Source organism: Falco rusticolus, chromosome 6 (assembly GCF_015220075.1).
Source record: "Falco rusticolus isolate bFalRus1 chromosome 6, bFalRus1.pri, whole genome shotgun sequence".
In the NCBI taxonomy this organism is placed as follows: Eukaryota; Metazoa; Chordata; class Aves; order Falconiformes; family Falconidae; genus Falco; species Falco rusticolus.
The window spans coordinates 44919105-44938715 of NC_051192.1; the positions used below are offsets into that span (position 1 = coordinate 44919105).

The 19611-nt window shown below is 39.4% G+C and overlaps 1 protein-coding gene across 2 annotated transcripts in view; it reads right to left on the reverse strand.

Moving 5' to 3' along the window:
- Positions 1–2788: 2788 nt before the first annotated feature.
- The window catches only part of ESR1 (estrogen receptor 1), a 118583-nt gene continuing 101760 nt past the window's right edge, over positions 2789–19611 (reverse strand). The window contains exons 6-8 of one of the 2 annotated variants that reach the window (XM_037391925.1): positions 16313–16446; positions 9366–9549; positions 2789–8008 (exon numbers count right to left, since the gene is read on the reverse strand). In XM_037391925.1, the coding sequence (XP_037247822.1) occupies positions 7774–8008; positions 9366–9549; positions 16313–16446 (553 nt within the window). In that variant the 3' untranslated portion in view covers positions 2789–7773. Of the gene's footprint in view, positions 9281–9365; positions 9550–16312; positions 16447–19611 lie in introns of both variants that reach the window. The other variant, XM_037391926.1, reaches the window with a different exon arrangement.

Below are 19611 nucleotides of genomic sequence, written 5' to 3' on the forward strand. Positions count from 1 at the left end.
CTGTCCAAGAAGTGGGACGTTCGTGTCTGTAGTATTCTCTTTATAAATAATGCAAGCATTGTCTGAGAGGCTCTCCTGACCATTGAGCTGCAGCTTAAAACACATGGTTGTGATTTTGATTCCTTTGCTAAACTTGAAGCATTGTGCAGGCAGGTGTGCAGACGGTGGGGGCAAGGGGTAAAAAAGTACTGGAAGAAAGCATGATGCTGTAGCATTTTGGTTGAGATAGATACAAAGAAGACGTTTTGGGAAGAAGTTTCTTGTCCTGTTTTCAGATTTAACATAAGCAAAAGATAATCCTGCAAAGGTAGATTGGAACTCAAACTTTTCTACTTTCATACAAATGACTAAACTTTTCAGCTTTCATGTGCCCTACCGTGACTCTCGCTGCAAAGTGTGTAGCACTTTTTTGCTTACCTCTACAGTATAACGCACTTGTTTCACCTTTCCATAGATACATAGGTTCTGAAGTGGTGAGTGGAAAATTGAAAAGACATCTGACAAGAAGCAAATCTTTCTCTCTTAGAGACGAGCACTCAGTCTGTGTGTAGAGGAGCTAAGTATCTTACAGTCCCAAGCAGGTGTTGCAAAATCTGGCTAAAAAAAATAATCCTGAAAGCACAACCTTTCCTCACATGCACGTTTTTCAGCTGTTTTAAATGGTAACATACTGGAGTGGTACACAAATGCGTAGGAATGGAAAACAACATGAGAGAAATTTTATGTCCCCTGTATGCCTGCAGAAGTGAAGGCATTAGCAGAATGACACTGAAATACTGCAACACAGAGATCTTACGAGGGACATGAGAGCTAGTTAGTCTTACTTCTGCTGAGATAGTGCTGAATGTTTTTATTTTGATGGTCAGTTTTCCTGATGACTTCATGAACATTTTTATACTTGAGTCTGTGTCTGCAGGACGCCATGGTGAGTGGTAGTAATTGGAGCCTGGCTGAGCATTAGAAAAACCATGTATACGGTGCCCTTCCATGGGCATTCTTTCTCTGTGAACACACTGATGAGTGTTATTTTAAATGTTTGGATTTTTCTCTTCCCTTCACTGTGTGGGTGGTGGAGACAAGCAGTGTAAGGCAGAGGAAAGAGATTTAAGACTTTTCCAGCCTAAAAACCAGCTGCTTCATGGGGCTTTTAATGTGGCAGTATCTGGATGAAAAAGAAAAAAAATAATCCAGCATTTAGTTTTGAAGAGTAAGCATGGTCACAAGGTTTTTAAAGAGGGAGGGTGCCCCACTGGCTGTGAACACCAAGTTGTAGCCTGTGAAGAAGCTGGTGTCATTGCACAACAAGGGAATTGCCTTAATTGACAGAAAAGTAAAAGTGAAATACGTTCTTTGATAATGTCTTAATTATGTCATACCTTTCTAATTAGTTAATGGAATAAAACAGACTGGAACAAGACGCGCATCACCTGTTAGAAAGGAGAGGAAGCAGGGGTGTGGGGGGAACCCAACGCATGTGGCTGCGTGAATGTGTATGGGCTCCCTCAAGGCAGTAGGCAGCTCCTCTGCAAGACGCTGTGTGTGTAGCAAGGGAAGCGAGAGCGATGGGCCCGGTAAAGGTGAGCCAGGAGTTTCGTCTGCAAGAGCTCTGCAGTGAAACGGAAAGGTATGTCCTTGCTGTATGATTTCTCAAATTACTTCACCCAACAGACATAAGAAATCGGGACTGAAGCTGGAGTCCCTGCTGGATCCTAGCTGTGGAAATGTGCCCAGAGCCTGGCTGTAGAGACCCTTTTCCTGGTGGGTTCCTTCTCTGGGGGGTCTGAGCAAGGTGACATCCATCTTCTCCCATCACAGAAGACATGTGGTGGGAGGGGATGAGGAGGGAGATGGACTTTTTTGTAGTTCTACCCACTGACAGGGCAAGAGGCAGCGGGCACAAATTAAACCACATGAAATTCCATTTGAGCACAGGAAAACATTTTTTAGTGCGAAGGTGGTCAAACACTGGACCAGGTTGCCCAGAGAGTTAGTAGAGTCTCCTTTTGCGGATATTCAAAACTCGATTGGATGTGGGCTTGAGCAATGTTCTGTAGATGACCCAGCTGTGAGCCGGGAATTGGACTAGGCAATCTCCAGCGGTGCCTTCAGCTCAGCTGTGATGCCATGTGGTCAGGTTGTGCTCCAGAAAGAGATGGCCGAAGACTGCCTAATCTCAGGTATTGCACAATCTTTCGCCTGCCTGTTCAAATTGTTACTATTTTTTCAGGTGTAAGTATGCCTAGACTTCAGGTGCTTAGTTTTTAATTTAGGAGTGTCAGGTCTTTGATTTTTTCCAGAGTATTCTGTTGTCCAGCTGCTTTTTGGATTAAGCCTGTGAATTTCCAAGCTTTCACTTGGGAAAGAAGTGCCATTTTACTTGATAGTAGCTAACTCACGGTAAGGGGCAGTCAACTACAGAAGGCTAAATTCACACCATTTGTCTCTTCTACCATAATCTGTTTCACTATCCAAAATAATGAATGTAAAACATATAAAATACCAAGGGCATTAAAGCATATGAAGTAATAAGTACTTACGTGGCTTCCCTGGTGTCATTAGGAATACTGGAGATCAGACCTAACACATTGTTGGCTCTAGATATGACCACTCTGTGATGCTTTTTGGGAAAGATGAAGAAACTAATTAAGTAATGGTTTTCATTTAGATGCACAGTAACAGACACATTCTGTTTCTGTTAAAAAAGTGTTCCATTTTGCTGGCTACTGGAAAACAATAAGCAGAGAAGCATATTTTTAAACTGCAAAAGATAACTACTGAAACAGAGTGCTTTGGTTAAATCTTTATTTTCAACATCAAATACATTGATAAAAATCTTGCACAAATCAGGTAGCCTACTGGATTTTTCATCTAGACTTTTTTAGAACATTTTTTAGGTGCAAAACAAAGAAAAAAAAGACTCACCAAAACAAAGACATCAATAACTTTATATGCATCAGTGAAAGAACAGAATACTTCCACAAATACATTGTGGAAGCTGAGCCTATACCAAAGAAAGGACTTCCCTTTGACAGACTACATAGTGCACACAAAAGCATTATAGTATATACAATAAGTTGATACATAAAGTGGCTTGTTAACGTGAGTCTCATGACCAGCAGTCTATCCCTTCATTTCCTGATGGGCACTTTCTGAAGAAACAGACTTCTAATTATAGGCACACAGGAGTACAGAGCATACTAATTTGCAAGATGGCAGCATATAATTTTTTTAAATTTTTTGTTTGTTTCTTTAGGCACATTCAGATGCAAAAGATTTTTTTTTTTTTTTTAAACAGTGCAAAAACAAATACCCTTATGGGCAACAATCACTTTGAAAACAACTTTCAGTATATAAAGCAATCTACATTTGAAAGATGAAAGTGAATTGCGAATAGAAAGGGTAGTACATTAATATTAGGGAAATATTAATTTAAAATTCTCAGATCAATTTGAGATTATACTATAGTTGCAGGTGACAGCAGAGACTAGTTTGTATTATGATACCATTGTTAACATGACCCTTCTTTTACATGTGTTGAACTTCTGTCTGTAAAGCTATACTACAGTCGTAGACAGCATTGAAAACAGCCATCTTTTTGATCAGTGTGTGAAATGCACGTCACAAAGTTCAACTGAGAATACCTTACATATAAAATCACGTTAGCTTTAGGTTTGGGTTGCATTCTTCAATGTAAAGTAGGGTATTATGTACACAAGCGGCTTGCTGTGTTCCTACCAAAGCCTGTGATAAGACTTAGGCCCTAGTGAGGCAGAATTTTTCCTTTGGTGGTAGTTTGTTTCATTTTAAACACTTGGCACAACTCCTTAGGAATCAGTCAGCATCAGTTGGAAAGAATGGATGCTCCAGTACAAACCCTGGCTTGGATGAAGGGTGTGGTTTGGCTTCCCCCCCTCCACCACCCCCAATTTAAAGTCCAGCGGCCTGCTGAAAGTCCTTGCAATATCCTTGGGAGCTCGGTTCAGATGATTTTTTTTTTTTAATATATTTTATAAATTATTAAACCCCTCAGTGTACAGGAGAAAAATCAAGAGATGTCACTGAAACATAATAGTAAATTTACCACAAACACACACCAAGAAACTCTCCATTAAATTGTTTTACCCCAGTAAAAATCCTGCTTCCCCAACTGAGAGTTTTACCTGAGACAAAGTCTGCAACATGGCTCAAACCACTACAAAGCAGAGTAGCTTTCATGTATTGTTGGAAACTTGGACACCACTAAGTGCTACACATCACACTATCTCCTCTCCGGCCTCCCAAGCTTTTTGTAATAATTCAGTAACAACCATATTCTCAAGCAAAGCAAGTTCATCTGGTCTATTTCTATTTGGCTTGTGCTGGTATTACGTTGCCTATATTTCTGGGGGGGGGGGGTGTTGATTATTTTTTTTTTTTACTTTTTCTTTAGAAAAAGATCCACATAAAAACATTATAAAATAATTCTTTCATTAGGTGTCCAGAGACATCACTATGAGTGTTTTGGTAAAAGCATAATTAGCTGCCTTGAATAGTTCTCTTTGAATTTTTTTTTAATTTTTTTTTTTTTGTACATACTATATACTATTATTTAATATCCAGCACCAGGTATTCAGGTAGTACTGGCTTGTCAGCTGCAAATATAAAGTATATATGTATATATATATATATATATACACACACACACATAAAATAGCATCCTGTGAATTAACAATTACCAAAGGTCAGGCACAATTCTTTGCATACATGAGAGAATAATTCAGAATTACATATGAAAAAGTTGTCATTTTTGTATCATAGGCTTGGTTTAATCAGTTGACTAGCTACATTCAGCTGTATGATATGTGGACGATCATAGCTGACTGTGGGAAGGTTACTATATTAAGGTGCTGTTTCAATTAAAGTCTCATGAACAAGTTAATGACACAGATCCTGAAAATGCCTCAAGGTAAATGAACCTATTACTGGGAATCCTTGGGTGCTCTTCACTGTTGTCACCACAAAGATGAGAGGACTGGTCAAGTCCAAATTACTTCCTTACAAGGGCTGAGCCTAGGAGAGCATTCATAATGAAGACTGTGAGCTGACTGACTATTCCAAGCCACATTTTGATACCCTTCTGCCTGCCGCATACCACTTCAAATGACGCTAAGCCGGCTTCACTGGGGAAATCTGCAGAGTGTAGTGGTACTTGCCCTGTGTAAGTACCATCAGAATCTGCCCCTCTGTTGTGAATTTCTCTCCATGAACTACTTTTTTTTTTTTTTTTTTTCTCCTCTAGGCCAAATTTACATTTAATTGACATAACGAACTGTTCTGGAATGTAGGAAGGGAGGCATTCATGTAAACCAATTTGCCTTGCAGCTTATGAGCTTGATCTGTGTGTTTGGTTGTGGAGAACACCAAGTTTCGCACACAATATTTAAAGAGCAGCTCTAGCGTACACGTGAATGATGATGGTGTAAGCACATAAGTGTAACTACAGGGATTCCTGTGCTCCACTCAGATGTTAACATGCACTTGTTTCAGGGCATTCATGATTTTTCTAACACATTTGAAAACCAGCAACTAAACAAAACAAAATGTGCATTTTTCTTTCAAGGCATTTTAGGAGCCTTCCAAAAGCCCTTAGGTAAAAAATTTGCACACACACAAACACACACGCTCTTACTGAATACACAAAAAGACAATTCCTTCACCACATTCAGAAAAAAAAATGACACTATAATATGCATCAATAAAAGGCCTATTAACTTACAGTGACTGCTTCACATGTTTAGGCTTGCACAGTTTCCAAGGAATCTTCTCAAATATCGGTAACATCTAGCTTTAGAATTTTAAACTGCACGTATCCTCAGGTATGTACATGAAATTGTTATAGACATCACTATGTACATTCAATAAAGAATCAAATCCTTGACTTGGAGCACAAACATCCTATGCCTTGCTGCCTTCACAACTGCTACATAACTCAGTCTCACTGCACACGGACTCTGCTTGTGTAACAGGGAGCGTGATTAGACATAGGCACTCCTGTGTGGCATTAGTTGCATTATTTCCTATATTTAGTTACTACAGGATCTTTCAATCAACATAATCTAACATAAAGGTTTCAAAGTAAAAGCAGTAAAAGAAGCATCTCTGAACCCTTCTCTAGCACTGTGACCAGCTGCTGTGAAGCAGCCTACCCACGTGCTATGAAACATTCTTACTGGTAGGGTGGTCACTTCCAACCAGCTATTGGAATAGTCCCTGGTCCATGGTATCTCCCAAACTGCACCTGTAAACCAGAAGTGCAGACAGCACAGGCAGAGTTTATCACTAATAAAATATCCCTGTCATATGTAAGAATTGTGTTCCAGTAGCCAGCAACATTCCCTGACATGTTTAATTTCCTAGCATAGAGGCAGTCAAACAGCAGCACTGACTCCTACATTAAACAGCACATAGTATGGATTTCTTCAGTCTCTCTACTTCATGGCTTGCTGAAACTCATGGTGTTAGCAGACCTTTTATATATTTACAGTTGGTCTGAAGAAGCTGACTAATCTTTATGAAAAATATGTAAATACATACATGGAGAAAGCCAGATTTATTTTCCTGGACATGGAGTTCCAGAGTCTTCACCATGTCTGAGACTCGTTGCCCAGATCTGGTGTCACAGGTGAGCTGGCTCTTAACAGTGATTTCTGAGCATGCCCCAATGAGAACCAAAGAAAGCCAAGGCAATGCAAAGCCTGCTGCTCTGGCTGTGATGCCAGTTCTCCCAATCACAGCGAGGTCACACTCTACTGAGTGGGATGGAACCATCCCACCCAGCTGTGCCAGTCTTGCACTGGCATCTGCACTCCTTGGTTTGTAGCACAGCACAGCAAAAGACTGAAGCAAGGTCTGCTGAATCATGCCATGTGTGTGAAAACCTTTTATTGTTAAGCCCTGGTGATTTTTGTTATCATCTGTCCTGATTTAAAGGTAACTATGTTACCACTGTTTGTCATGTTGCCCTTGATTTACAAGCTGCCAAGCAACAAAGCGATTCAGCTTTGTAAGATCAGACAAGACAGGATGTACACAATGCAATTCTGCTAAAGGGTATGGTAAGGGGACTTAAGCCGGTACGATCTTGAAAAGGAGTTGTCTGCCAATACAAGCCAGCGAGGTAAAACTGTATTATTCTCAGACAGGGGTTCCTTTCTACTGTAGAAAGAAGAGGGGTGGGAATCTACCTAAACTACCAAGGCAGTTACTAGCACTGCAGTTTCACTATGGCACACTAAGATGCCAATCAACTTTCCATTTACCAACCCCCTACCCCCCCCAAAAAAAAAAAAAAATCATCCAGAATCTCTACCAAACTGCTTCGAAGTTTCAAGCAAGTGAAGGATTAAGTGAGCTCAGAACTTGGGGTGGATGTCAACAAAAGCTGTCATTTACAAAGATACCAACATGCATGGGTGATAAAGCCTATTAATTTATAGTAAAATGAATGTTCCATTTTGATTAGGACTTACCCAATTTACATGCAAAATTAAATAAAAACACTGCAAATTTTAAATCAAGCTAGCCTGACAATCCTTGCTGGCTGTCCATAGCAATGAAATGTCTTCTGTTTAGGATAAGCAATCAATTTAGGCAAGCTCTTGACAAACACTGAAATGGAAAATGCAGGTGACTTGTCATTGGAGTGTTTATGTAGGTGACACTGTAGATGAAATGAAGCATGAAGTAGGTAGTACGCTGCTGGGTTTCTCATACCATTATATATGCTGCTTTTGTTTATATTGTATTCTGCACGTTCTCCTCTTCTTTGCTGTTTATATAAAAAGACTGCAAGGAGTGAGATGAAGCTGATGCAGCTGTCAGCTGGCTCCGGTTCTCCTCTTCCATCGACGCAGCACTCCTGGCTCCTGGGGCATGCAGTCGGTGAGCGTCCAGCATCTCCAGCAAGAGATCATAGAGTGGAACTACATTTTTACACTTCATATTATACAGATGCTCCATTCCTTTGTTGCTGTGGGTTGTAAAGAAACAACAGTTACTTTCCAAATATGCTAAGGGAAATAAAAGCTGTCAGCTAATATAAATTAAACTTTGTACAGAACAACTAATTTGACAGCGTAATTGCTGTACGCTCCTGCTACAGTTAGCAGAAGAAAGCACCTTCAAAGACATTTCAGACTGCCCACGAACAAGCTGCCTTCTAAAGGTGGCTCTTTTGCTCTCCTCTGCCTAAAAGGTAGCTTAGAGCACATGGGTTCCTAATTTAGGCACTGTGACTAAGTGGATGATGGGATGAATCTTTGTTTTCCCATAATAAAACCTAAAATACCAGATTTTTTTCCCAGAAAATAGCCGAATTTCTAGCAAATGCTCACTTGCAATAGTATCCATTCACAAAGCTATGGAAACAATAATTAACTTCACTCTGCATCTGGAACTTCCTTAATTGTACAAATTCTTGAGAAAAACAGAAATTATGATTAACAGGAAGACAAAGCAACCCCATAAAAAGACACAAGTAAAAAACCCACATACACGCAGCCCCTGACTTTTTCCTGAAGACCTGTATATCAGCCCAGCAGGTAAAAACTGCATGTTTCAGCTTTAGTAGCTGTGAGATGGTGCTTCCTCTAGTTTTAGTTTTATTAACTGAAACAACAAAAATTAAAATCTGTGTAACATGTCTTGTCCCTTCATAAAGATAAAATTTGTGCTGTGTCTTTGTATAGACTTGTCATGTTATTGACACTCCAGCCGCTGAACAGCTACCTTGAGAGGTAACTGTGTCTGGGAGAGTCAGTGTGCAACTACTCCCAGAGTGCCTCAGGCACCTCACCTCGAACTAGCAAAGGGCACGGCCCTCTGCACTGGCGTTCAATAGATCTGCATTTATCCTCACCCATAAAATTCACACAATTATCCTAATCTCTTCTCTAAAATTATTTGCAATCAAGCCACTTGTGAAAAGTGGCTACATAAAAGTGGTAGTTTTATTAAATCTCATCTTATAGGAGACTAAAGTTTGCAGAACCAGGCAACTGCTACATTAGTATTCTACATGGTACTTTTCAAAAAGAATACAAGATGCACATCACATTAAAAGTAGATTCTGACTACAGCACTGTCAAAATAAGAAGCAAAGGAAAACTAGAAGAAACAAATACAGAAAATGTTTACTCTCCTTTTACACCATAATTCAATGTACTGTTTTGCACACATTCCATACATCTTTATGGAACGTAGACTTTCTTTTAACAGCTCTACGCACAGTTCGCACTCCCACCTGTGAAAGAAAAGCATGTGTGTGCATTTGTGAAACCCCTTGCACAGGACCAGTGCAGGAGGGCTGATTGCGCGCTTGCTCTTACCTCATGTGTCTGATGTGAGAGAGGATGAGGAGGAGCTGAGCCAGTCGTCTGTGTTGCTGCTGCAGAGAAAGACCTGACTTAGCCATTAAGTGTATCAGAGTGTCTGTGATTTTGTCTAGAACACGGTGAATATAGTCTCTCTCTTCCAGAGATTTCAAGGTGCTGGAAAGAAAAGTGTATACACCTGGAGTAAGAAGGAGAAAGAAAACAAACAACAGACAAAAATTATTTTGATGGAGTCAGACTTGCCCAAGGTACTCCTCGTGGCTGGCCTCTTTGGCTGTGTTAAACCATGGGAGCTGACTGTGTGTGAACCCGCCTGCTTGCCAGCCAGGTCACTGGTCTGAATGACCCTGGAGCTTGGATTTGGTCGCTGTGGGCAAAGCAGGAAGAGGAAGACGATGCCTCTTCCCTACCTGGGTCCATGCAAGGTCTGGGCCAGGTGGCAGGCAACAACTACAGCCTGCAGCTAGACCTACCTGTAGGCTGCACTCTTCTCTCAGTCACTCAGCTCCAAAATCTTCAGGAGATGCTGTTGCCCTTTGAAAGCTCTGCAATACTTACTGACCAGCCCAGGCTGTCAGCAGTTTTTACAATTTTCGTTGCTGTTTAATATTTGATCTGGGGGGATTTGCTAGTCAATCTAGAACTGAATAATACGTTACCATAAAACATGTAAATAAAATCAGGGTTGTTTACACACACTTGCCTCAAGAAAACCCTCCCAACCAAGCAAGAGCCTTGAAAGCTGTGCTCCTTCACCTGCAAACCTGACTCCTTTAAAAAAAAAAACATGTCCAAAGGAACCTGTATAAATTTAGTCATCTTACATTGCTACTTACTGCTGAAAGTGAGTAGCCTGAAGATTTGGACCAGAAGGAAATTTTGCCAGAAATCAAAACACCTTCAAACTCCCTCTCCAACAGCCCATCTACATCTCCTATAAAGCACTCTAACCTAGGCGTAAGACCTTCTACCAATAGTAATTCTTGAGTCCATGAAGTATATCAGCTTTTTAAATGGGAAATTCTAAACTATTTTGCCTGTTTTATCTTTAATTTGGTCTGGACAACACCACACAGCCAATGTGAATCAGGTCATGACAGCACTGTCAAAATGCATGCCAAAATGCAGCTGGTGCATTCAGCACCGATTTTTTACTCTTCTGGATTGAGCCAATAATTCTAAACAGGTCATGTTACTATCATCCAGTCCTGAGGCAGCAAAAATTTAAGATGTATGTACAGCAATACAGTCAAACTGGCTTCATCATGGTGTGTTCATTGCCCTGTGCCTATACTGTATTTGGCAAAACCCGTGCTTTAGCCCTTCTGTGTCAGCTCACACAGCCAAGAAGACATTTGCATTTGGGAAAAAACTGGTTTCTGGAATTACATGTATTTTTGCTTTTTTTTAAAACAGTCATATACAGCACAATATGCAATGTAGTTTGTGATAGAAACAAAAAAAGACACACAAACACTAACATGCACACATACACAGACATACGTACTCTAGCTTGTTTGTATTGGTTGTAACCTGGGGGTTATGCCATTGGACTTGAAGATAAGATTATTTTGCCATGCATCTGAGCAGTCAGGGAAATTGAGATTTTTTTACCATCTTCTTGGCATACCTCACTTCCTCACATCATCTTGGTAGTTATAGATGTCATGTCCCTGAAGTACCAAGATGATGTGAGGAGGTGAGATATGCAAGTGGGTTTTATGACTTTGGGTGTTATGTACTAAAAAGAAATATAAATTTGTATTTTTGAATGGCAGTGTGAGTGTCTCAGAGTGAGACTGCTTTAAAAAAGCAAAAGGATAACTGAAACACAGCACAGCTCCTGAAAACCATCTGTCAGGGCTCTTAATTTTGGTAGTTAATATTGCTTCAAATTTGATAAATATAGATAGTACAGTGGCCTCTTTTCTCACAAAGCTTTTTATGATTATTATTAGTTTTCCTGAAGTGAATTCACCAGAGAGAAACAGCTCTTGGGGTTTCTCTCAGCCAAATGACTCTTAACCACCCTCACATATGCCTACTAACAATACCAGGCTTTATAGCTTAGCAGGTACCTGTAGGGGCAAGATTCTTAAATATTATTGACAAAACACAGTCCATTAGAAGGAAACATTAGTTTCATAAACCCACAGCGCTTCCAGAGCAGCTTACTTCAGCCAGAGGATGCTATTGTGCCCTTGTGGCAATACCCCTTAGTTTCATAACTTTGAAACCAGCAAAAGAAAAATATCTGTTAGGAGGAATTGTTTCTCACCTAGATCTAGTCCAGAAGCTATTAAAAAGTATAAATCAAAAAAAGCACTCTCCCTCAGAATGTAGAGACTTCAGGCAATTGCCAGTCAATAATTGCCAAGAAAAAACATTATTTGATTTTCCTTTCTTCCCCCCGTACCCGGTGATTGCTCCTGCCCCAGGCCAATGACCACAAATTTCCCCAAAAGAAATGCCAGCTATCCATCTCTCACACACACACAAACATGCACAGGCAGAGTTTTGGAACAAGAGTGAAGAAAATTGCCTTAGCAAATTGAAATTTAACAGTCTCAAAGGTCTTTCCAGGCTCTTAATCTGAAAGCAAGCCTTAGTTGAATAGCTACCAGGTTGTTTTCCAGCTCTTTCTGTAGGTCAGTATTATAAAACAATAGGAGGGAGAACAGAGAAAACACCACCCTACATACAAATAAAGCCTGTTGGTCTGTGCCCATAACACAAAGCTGCAAGCAAAGCAGTGTCCCTTGGGGACTGCAGTGCTACTGTGCCAGCTGTTGGCATATAGTGATGTATTTTTATATCTGTCAATATATATAGTGATATATTTTTGCATATTACCGTGGAAGTGAACGACCTCTGCATATTTTCTGTCACAATAAGCTCCAGTTTGAAATATCTTTACATTTAGAGTTCAGGCTCACAAAACAATACCCAGGACTCTTCTTCTTCCACCGTGCTCCATTGCTCTGGATGTGTAGCAAGCTAGGACAAGCTATGAGCAAATTCAGCTCTGTACCATGCATTTGTGCAATCATCCAGCACCCAAAATAAAGAAATAAATAAAAAGCACAATTTAACAGGAGCTAGAGAAATCAGGAGAAAAGAATAACAAACAGTCACATGGAGTGATGTATCAGGAGGTCTACAGGATGCATAAAATCATCTAAATCTTTTCATCTCTGGGGAGTAACCAGCTAACAAATTGGGTAAATCAGCCGCAAAGACAGACATGACCTACATCCTTGTCTCCAAAATGAACGCCTGTTGCTTTGCCACATAGCACCACTCCTCTTTTCAGACCCTCTCAAAAGTAAAACCTCTGGCATCATGTTGCCCTTTCATGTTTCTAGTACATATTTTCCAGTGTTAAAAAATATCCCTTTATTATTGAGCTGACTTTTTTCAAAAATATAATTTTGATTTTTAGTCAAAAGATTTATTACAGCAGATTTAGAGGAGCACCTTTTAGTTTGTTATTTAGCTAGAGACAATGCTGTCCTTGTTGTTACAGACATGCTGTCGCCTTGATATCTCAGGAAAAAGTTGGGAGTAAACGTATATTGTGCTTTATAAATAAAACCTTCCATCTATTCCACACACTGTGAGTGGAATGAAAAAAATTCACTTGCATTTTGTCCAAGACCACATTGAAAAGGAGTTAAAGATATTAACAGCCTTGAAGGATGTTGCAAACAAAAAAGGGAAAATAAATGTCCAACAGAAACAACAAGCAGCACTACCTCATGTGAAGAGACTAACAGATGTCCAAGGATTTAATAAAGAAATGTTTGTGTACACTCAGTACATTAAGTCCACACAAAGCTTTAGAATGCAAATGCAAGCTGCTTTTAAATATGAAATGTAGCATAATGAGTCCAAATTGTTTAATTAGTCCACTTGTTTAAATCATTTTGAGATCAGCTGGTTTCATTGTATGCATAAATAATACAGATAGCGTAAGGGCCAAAAATTAATTGTGTGTTTATCTGCCATTTCTTTAGTAGAGCATTTGTGCATATTTACAATTTACATGTGCAATCATATTAAAAAAATCGGGTTAAGGGAGGCTTGCAGGTCGTCGAGTTCAACCTCCTGCTCAAATAACAGTAACTTCAGGGTTAGGTCAAGCTGCCCAGAGCTTTGCCCTGCTGAGTTTCTCCAAGGATGGAGATCCTACTATCTTTCTGGCCAACCTGTTCCAGTGCTTAACCTCTCACTGGGAAGACTGTTCTGTTCATCTGGTCAGGGTCTCCCTTGCTGTGGTTTGCTTCCCTTGCAGCTTATCCTTTCCTTGTGCACCTCTAAGAAGAGTCCGGCCCTGGCTTCTCCCATAACCTGTTCATCAGCTATCTGAGGATTGTAGTTAGACCCTTCCCTTGTGCAGGATGAACAAACCCAGCTCTCTCAGCCTCTCCTCAAACACCACATATATTATGTGCTTCAGAGCACATATTTCATGTGTATTCAACACTTTACCTAAGGAGGCTGGCTATATTCTGTGAAGAACTCATCTCCAGAATACATTCTCAAGTATCTGTGCCAAACGACACTTGCACTTAAACTATTACACATGCTCCAAACCAAGCCACTTATCTCTGTAACGCAGCCTAGCCTCCTAATTTGGCATCTAAACTTGCATCCATATTCCCACTACTTAGTAGTTAACTCCTCCGACAGTAATAAAATTATTTGGTTATAAGAATGCAAAAAGTGAAATGTAAAATTATGTTTATGCATAAAGGCAGTTACAGGCAATACAGACATGCATTCTATGGCCATATATACATACACATTCAGTTTACAGGGTACTCAGACATACTACAAGTGCAGCATGCAAGCCAGAGCAGTATACCATGATCTGCATAAAAATGATATAAATTACTTTTGTCATGAACCTGTAACAGCTCAACTCAAACCACGCCCTCTGATGTATCACTGTCAAAGACTTCTGAGCAGCTATAAATTTTCATTTAATGTAAAAAAACCCCTACAACCAGATCACACCCAAAATCAGTTCAACTCTGACCTTCCACCACACAGAGCACCTCTGATATGATCCTTGAAGGAATGAGGATCTAATATCTCCTAGCCTCACTCACTGGTCTCACCTCTCTTATGTGCAGAAGGAGATTAGCCTGTGATTATCACTGAATTCACTTGGTATATTTTTTTGGACAATTTTTCCTAAGGGATATCTTGAAACAAAAAAAATCCCATTAACAAAGCGAGATGTGCTTATAGGATAGCTGGTAATGTCTAGCAGAGCTTTGTCTAACTAAAAAATTTAGGTTTCTGGATCAATATTAAACACAACAGTGGCACAAAAACTCTCAACAGCATGGCTTGAAGTCTGCACGTTCAAGATATGAACATCTAATGTGTTTTATTCAAACTTCTGACTCTATTCTTTTTTCTAATTCAATATTTCTATAAATCAATTACATAACCTAGATTAATTTAAAAGGATAATAACATTGAATAAATAGCATATATTAGCTAAAAATCTGCAGGCACATCACTTTTCAGGAAGAAAATTTGACTCTAGGAAATATTATGTTATAATTATCAGGGCAATATAAGGAGATTAAAATGTCAAACAGTAATTACAATTGTCACACCCTTGCATCCAAGATAAAAACAATAGGCCTTAATTCCTAATATGCCAGGTGCTTGCCTCAGATGTCATTTTTTGGTCATTAGATGACAATCACAACAAAACCTGAACCACATTAATACCTCCTAGATCATAAATAAAATCTTTACATCTGATTGCATAAATAATTTTGCTTGAACACTTTTTTTTTTTTTAATGAGCAGACCAAGTCCAAGTTCCCGTAAGTGAAAAAGCACCTGATCAGTAAAGCAGTCTTCTGTGTTTAGTCTTTAGTGGGAATTACCTGAATTGTATTGCATACAACTTGGGCAACTGACCTCTTAGACCACCAGACAAAAAGAACATGCAGCCTTCCACATATGTTTTGTCTACAGGCTGATACCATCTACAAGTTCAAACCCAAGAGGAAAAGGGGAGAACAAGTGAGTAAATCATCAGGTCTGGGAAACTCTGGCATCTTTGGCCAACAGGTAACAACTTAGCAGAGAACTGACTCGAATTCTGACTTTGGTGCCTGTGTTATTATTTCAGACCTCTATCATTTCCACTAGAACACAATGGACCTCATTTCTGCATTTAAAGATAAATTGTGTGGAGGTTATTTTCCATTTAAAACTGAAAAGGAACCTCTAGTATGCAACAAATTTTCAGTCACAAGCCACAACTTGAGTCTGCTTATTTCAGTCATCTCATGCATAATTCAAGTCAGCTAACCTTACGTATTATTTATATCTATACATACACTTGTTATCTAGTCACCTATTTTTGAAGCGTACTTCAGAATGAGTTTTACAGCCCCAAAATACTTATCAACTATAAAGGAAGTAGAAAGTGATGACACCAGTTTTAGATGCCTGTATTTTAATATAAACCAAACCATGATAAACTCAGCCACATTTTTGTCATTATTTCCCTTTATTTTGCCATCATCGAAAAAGGAAGGTGTAGATTTACGAGTAACCATTGCCTTTGGATGACCTAAATGTGGCTCCGGCTACCCCAGTGTCTTGTAACCAGAGCTTTAAGACCCTCCAGCACCTAGCTCAAAACACTGCTCTGATTGCCCTTCACATCAGCTGCATGCAGTGGGTCAGCTACGTACTGCATTAATTTGCTGGGTCCCATCTACACCACTGAACAGGCTTGCCCTCTTCCACCCCTGCCTCGTGGTTCTGCCTGCATCTATGGTGACAGCCCGCTTTTGATTGCTGCTGTCTCAAAGTGAAAATGTCATCAGTGACAGCAAGCAGCATTCAAGCACATGCAAGGAGCAACCGCAATTATCCAAGGGACAGAAAAGCACACCACTTACCAGAATTCAGCAGGATGATGGACTTAAGGCACACAAATTCCTCCCCTTGAAGGTTCATCATGCGAAACCGGGCAGCAGTAGCCAGCAGCATGTCAAAGATTTCCACCATGCCCTCTACGCATTTCCCTTGATTCCTGCATGAAGGGAAATCAAGGAGGAAATATTCACAGCTGTAACCTGGTGGCAGCATGAGGTTTCTATCACCCTGGATCATTCCTCTCCCATTTGATTTCATTAGTTCACTAGCTAGCATGTGACTTCCCACTCCATGCTCACTTGGTGAATCTGTTTATCTTTGTGATTATATATATATATATAAAAATACTGTGTATATATTATATTATTATGTATATATGTAACTATGTTTATTTCTGATAATTACATGTGTGATTTCTAAAGTATAGTTCTCAATATCCCACATAAAATGAATAGATAATTAAATACTACAGTCCCCCCAAAAAAGTTGATTTCATAAGCTCATCACCAAGACATTACTGTGGTGGAACATAAGAGCTTGGCTTAACCAAACATTTACATTGAGAAAAGACTTCTTTAAAAAATACATTTTGGGGAGGGGGGGTGGGTGTTTTGTGTGTGTTACTTTGCTTCCTCTTTCCTTTTCCTTTAACTGAAATAGTCCAAATTCTTTGCATTTCTCCCTCCCTAAAGTTTTGTACTTGTTTCTACCTTGCCTTGTAATCTGCAATGTTCCAACATGCTTCTCCCATGTTTCTTATATCAGCATAATGCCTCCTGAAAGAATAAGCTTATTGATGAGCTCAAGAAGGATTTATGAGGCAAAATTCTTGCCTGTATGACTGATTTAAACTATCCCTTCGCCTCACAAATCAGGTAACTTTTTACATTACAGCATCAATCACAGCTAAAGTTTGGGAAATCTTAAAGTTTTAATTAGTAATGGCAGTTAACCACTTCCCTCTGCTCACAATTCTAGGTATTCTCTCTCACTAATTTATATCTTGCATATTCAAGCTCCAGTTCAAGAATTAATGCAGATTGCTGTTATTTTTAATGAAAATTTAGTCTGTAGATTTTCTGGTCATAGGATTTTACATAATTTATATTGCTACCTTTTACTAAAAAATACCTAATTTTACTTCTATTAGAACTCCTTGAGTGAAACTTCAACCTGTAAGAAAAGTGATCAGATCTGCTGATTAAGAATATACTGTTTTTTAGATATGGCTTTGAAGATCATTGCTATAGGAAAATACAAAAGAAATTTCAAATAATCAGATGGCTATTCCACCATAATGTGTAGCGTAAACATAGATTAAGCATCTTCCTAATCTCATTGTGACAAAACCAACACTACCAGTCATGACACACCTGACTCGGACCTGATACAGTCATGCTGTTGAGACCCTGTAGCTAATGTCTAAACCCACGCCAGACCCTCAGACAAAGCAGTCATCTTTCTTTTTGACTACATCTTGAGAAAATTCTTGCACTTCTCAGTCATGTCTAAACCTAAAATTGAGTCAAAGGAGAGATGGTATCTGTGAGCACTTGTATACCGATCTCCTTTGAAGTTCAAATCCCTATTCTGCTTAATGTGGTGATTGTACATAGATCTACACCTCCCTTCTCCCAGAGCAATGCCTATGAACCAGTGATTATAGCACATGACAGAAGCTAGTTTCATCTGCTTTCAGAGATATTTAAACAAAGCAGGACAATATCAAGAAAACCAAATTAAATACTCCCTTAAACAGCGAGTAAATTTTTGGTTAAAATACAGTAATATTTGGAAATGTGGGAGCCCAAGCAAGTTTCCCAATCACTGTTACAACAGCTCATGTCCTCTGACTTTTCTGTGAGAAAGAGGTGATCTCCAGCCTTGGCAACGGAGCTAGTAGAAAAGTATGTTTAGTAAGGAGGATGGGTTGCTCCTTGTCACCTCTGGTCCCTATAGGCTACCAGGCAGGTGTATGCTGAGCACTCCTGAGAGTGCCTAGTTCTCCCCATGCATTTCACTAGCACTTAGCTCAGAACTTGATTTGGGTTTGACAATGCAATTCTATGGCCTTTCGTGGCTCTTAAAAATTTCACTGAAGAAATGGTGATTCAAACTATAGCAGCTTCTTGGATATGACCAGCAACACTGATAATTTCAATATCAGGTTCCTACAGACGATGATAAGCAGTGCAGTGTAGAAGGTCATGGACAAAAATCTGTTTTAAGATTAGCAGGCAGGCAGACTCCATGCTATGTTCCATGTAAGGTATGCGATGCCTTTTGCACCCTCATTTACAGTGCCCTGACCAATGAGCTGAACTAAAGGAGGGATCTCAGCCTGGTCTACCTGAACCTGGCTTTACTGAAATTCACAGTTCTGCCTCTTTTTCCTGAAGGCTGGATCTGGACTCAGATGGGGAGTTTTCAATGCTTTGATGACCAGTCAGTTACACTGTTCAGTGCTGAGTGTGGAGACCTCTTCAGCAGTGACCATCTTGCTGCCCTGATGAATCCTGCTTAGGCAGAATAAAGCTGAAAAACTGAACTGGTTGGATTTAAGTATATTCCTCCTCTGTTTGGACATCAGTAAAATAAACAAAGACAGAATCATATTTAATAGCACTACTGTCAAATAAATAAATAATAATATTAGAAACATAATAAATCAGGCACTCAAAGTATAAGAAGACAACCAGTTTCTACTACCTCAAAATCTGTTCTGTCTGCTAAAATTTAAGTCCTATGGAAGTAAAACAAATGTGAATTTTTACAATGGGACAAGTTCCACTGCTTCTGAACCACTATTTTTGCCTGTAACAACAGAAAGATTAACTTTGCATATATAGAGTTAAGCACAGTTTTGGAGGACTAAAAGCCTTTAATAGTTTTGCATTAACATAAATAATTCCCCAATAAAGGTCAGTTTAAGAATTTAGAATTTTGGGATTACACAGAAATGAAAAGTTTCAGTGGATCATATGGCAAATGACTCATATTAAAGAAACTCCACATCTCCACGGCTGGTGAAGACATTTACTTGCTTCCTAAAAACCATCAATCTACTGCCAACCAGTATTCAAAACAGTTCAAAATATTACAGTCTGAACAAGTCACAAAATCTGCATAGGCAAGACCACAACTGAAAAAAACCCTCTAAGTTATTTGTAAAACGAGACCTTTCAAAATGCCTTATGGCAACTCAAAACATGGAAGAGACATTTTGATAGCAAGCAAGAATTATTCCTAGGTGCTTTTTTACAAAAATAGTTCAATAGACTGTGGTTTACAACATCAATATTCCAACCAAGACCCTCTTGCT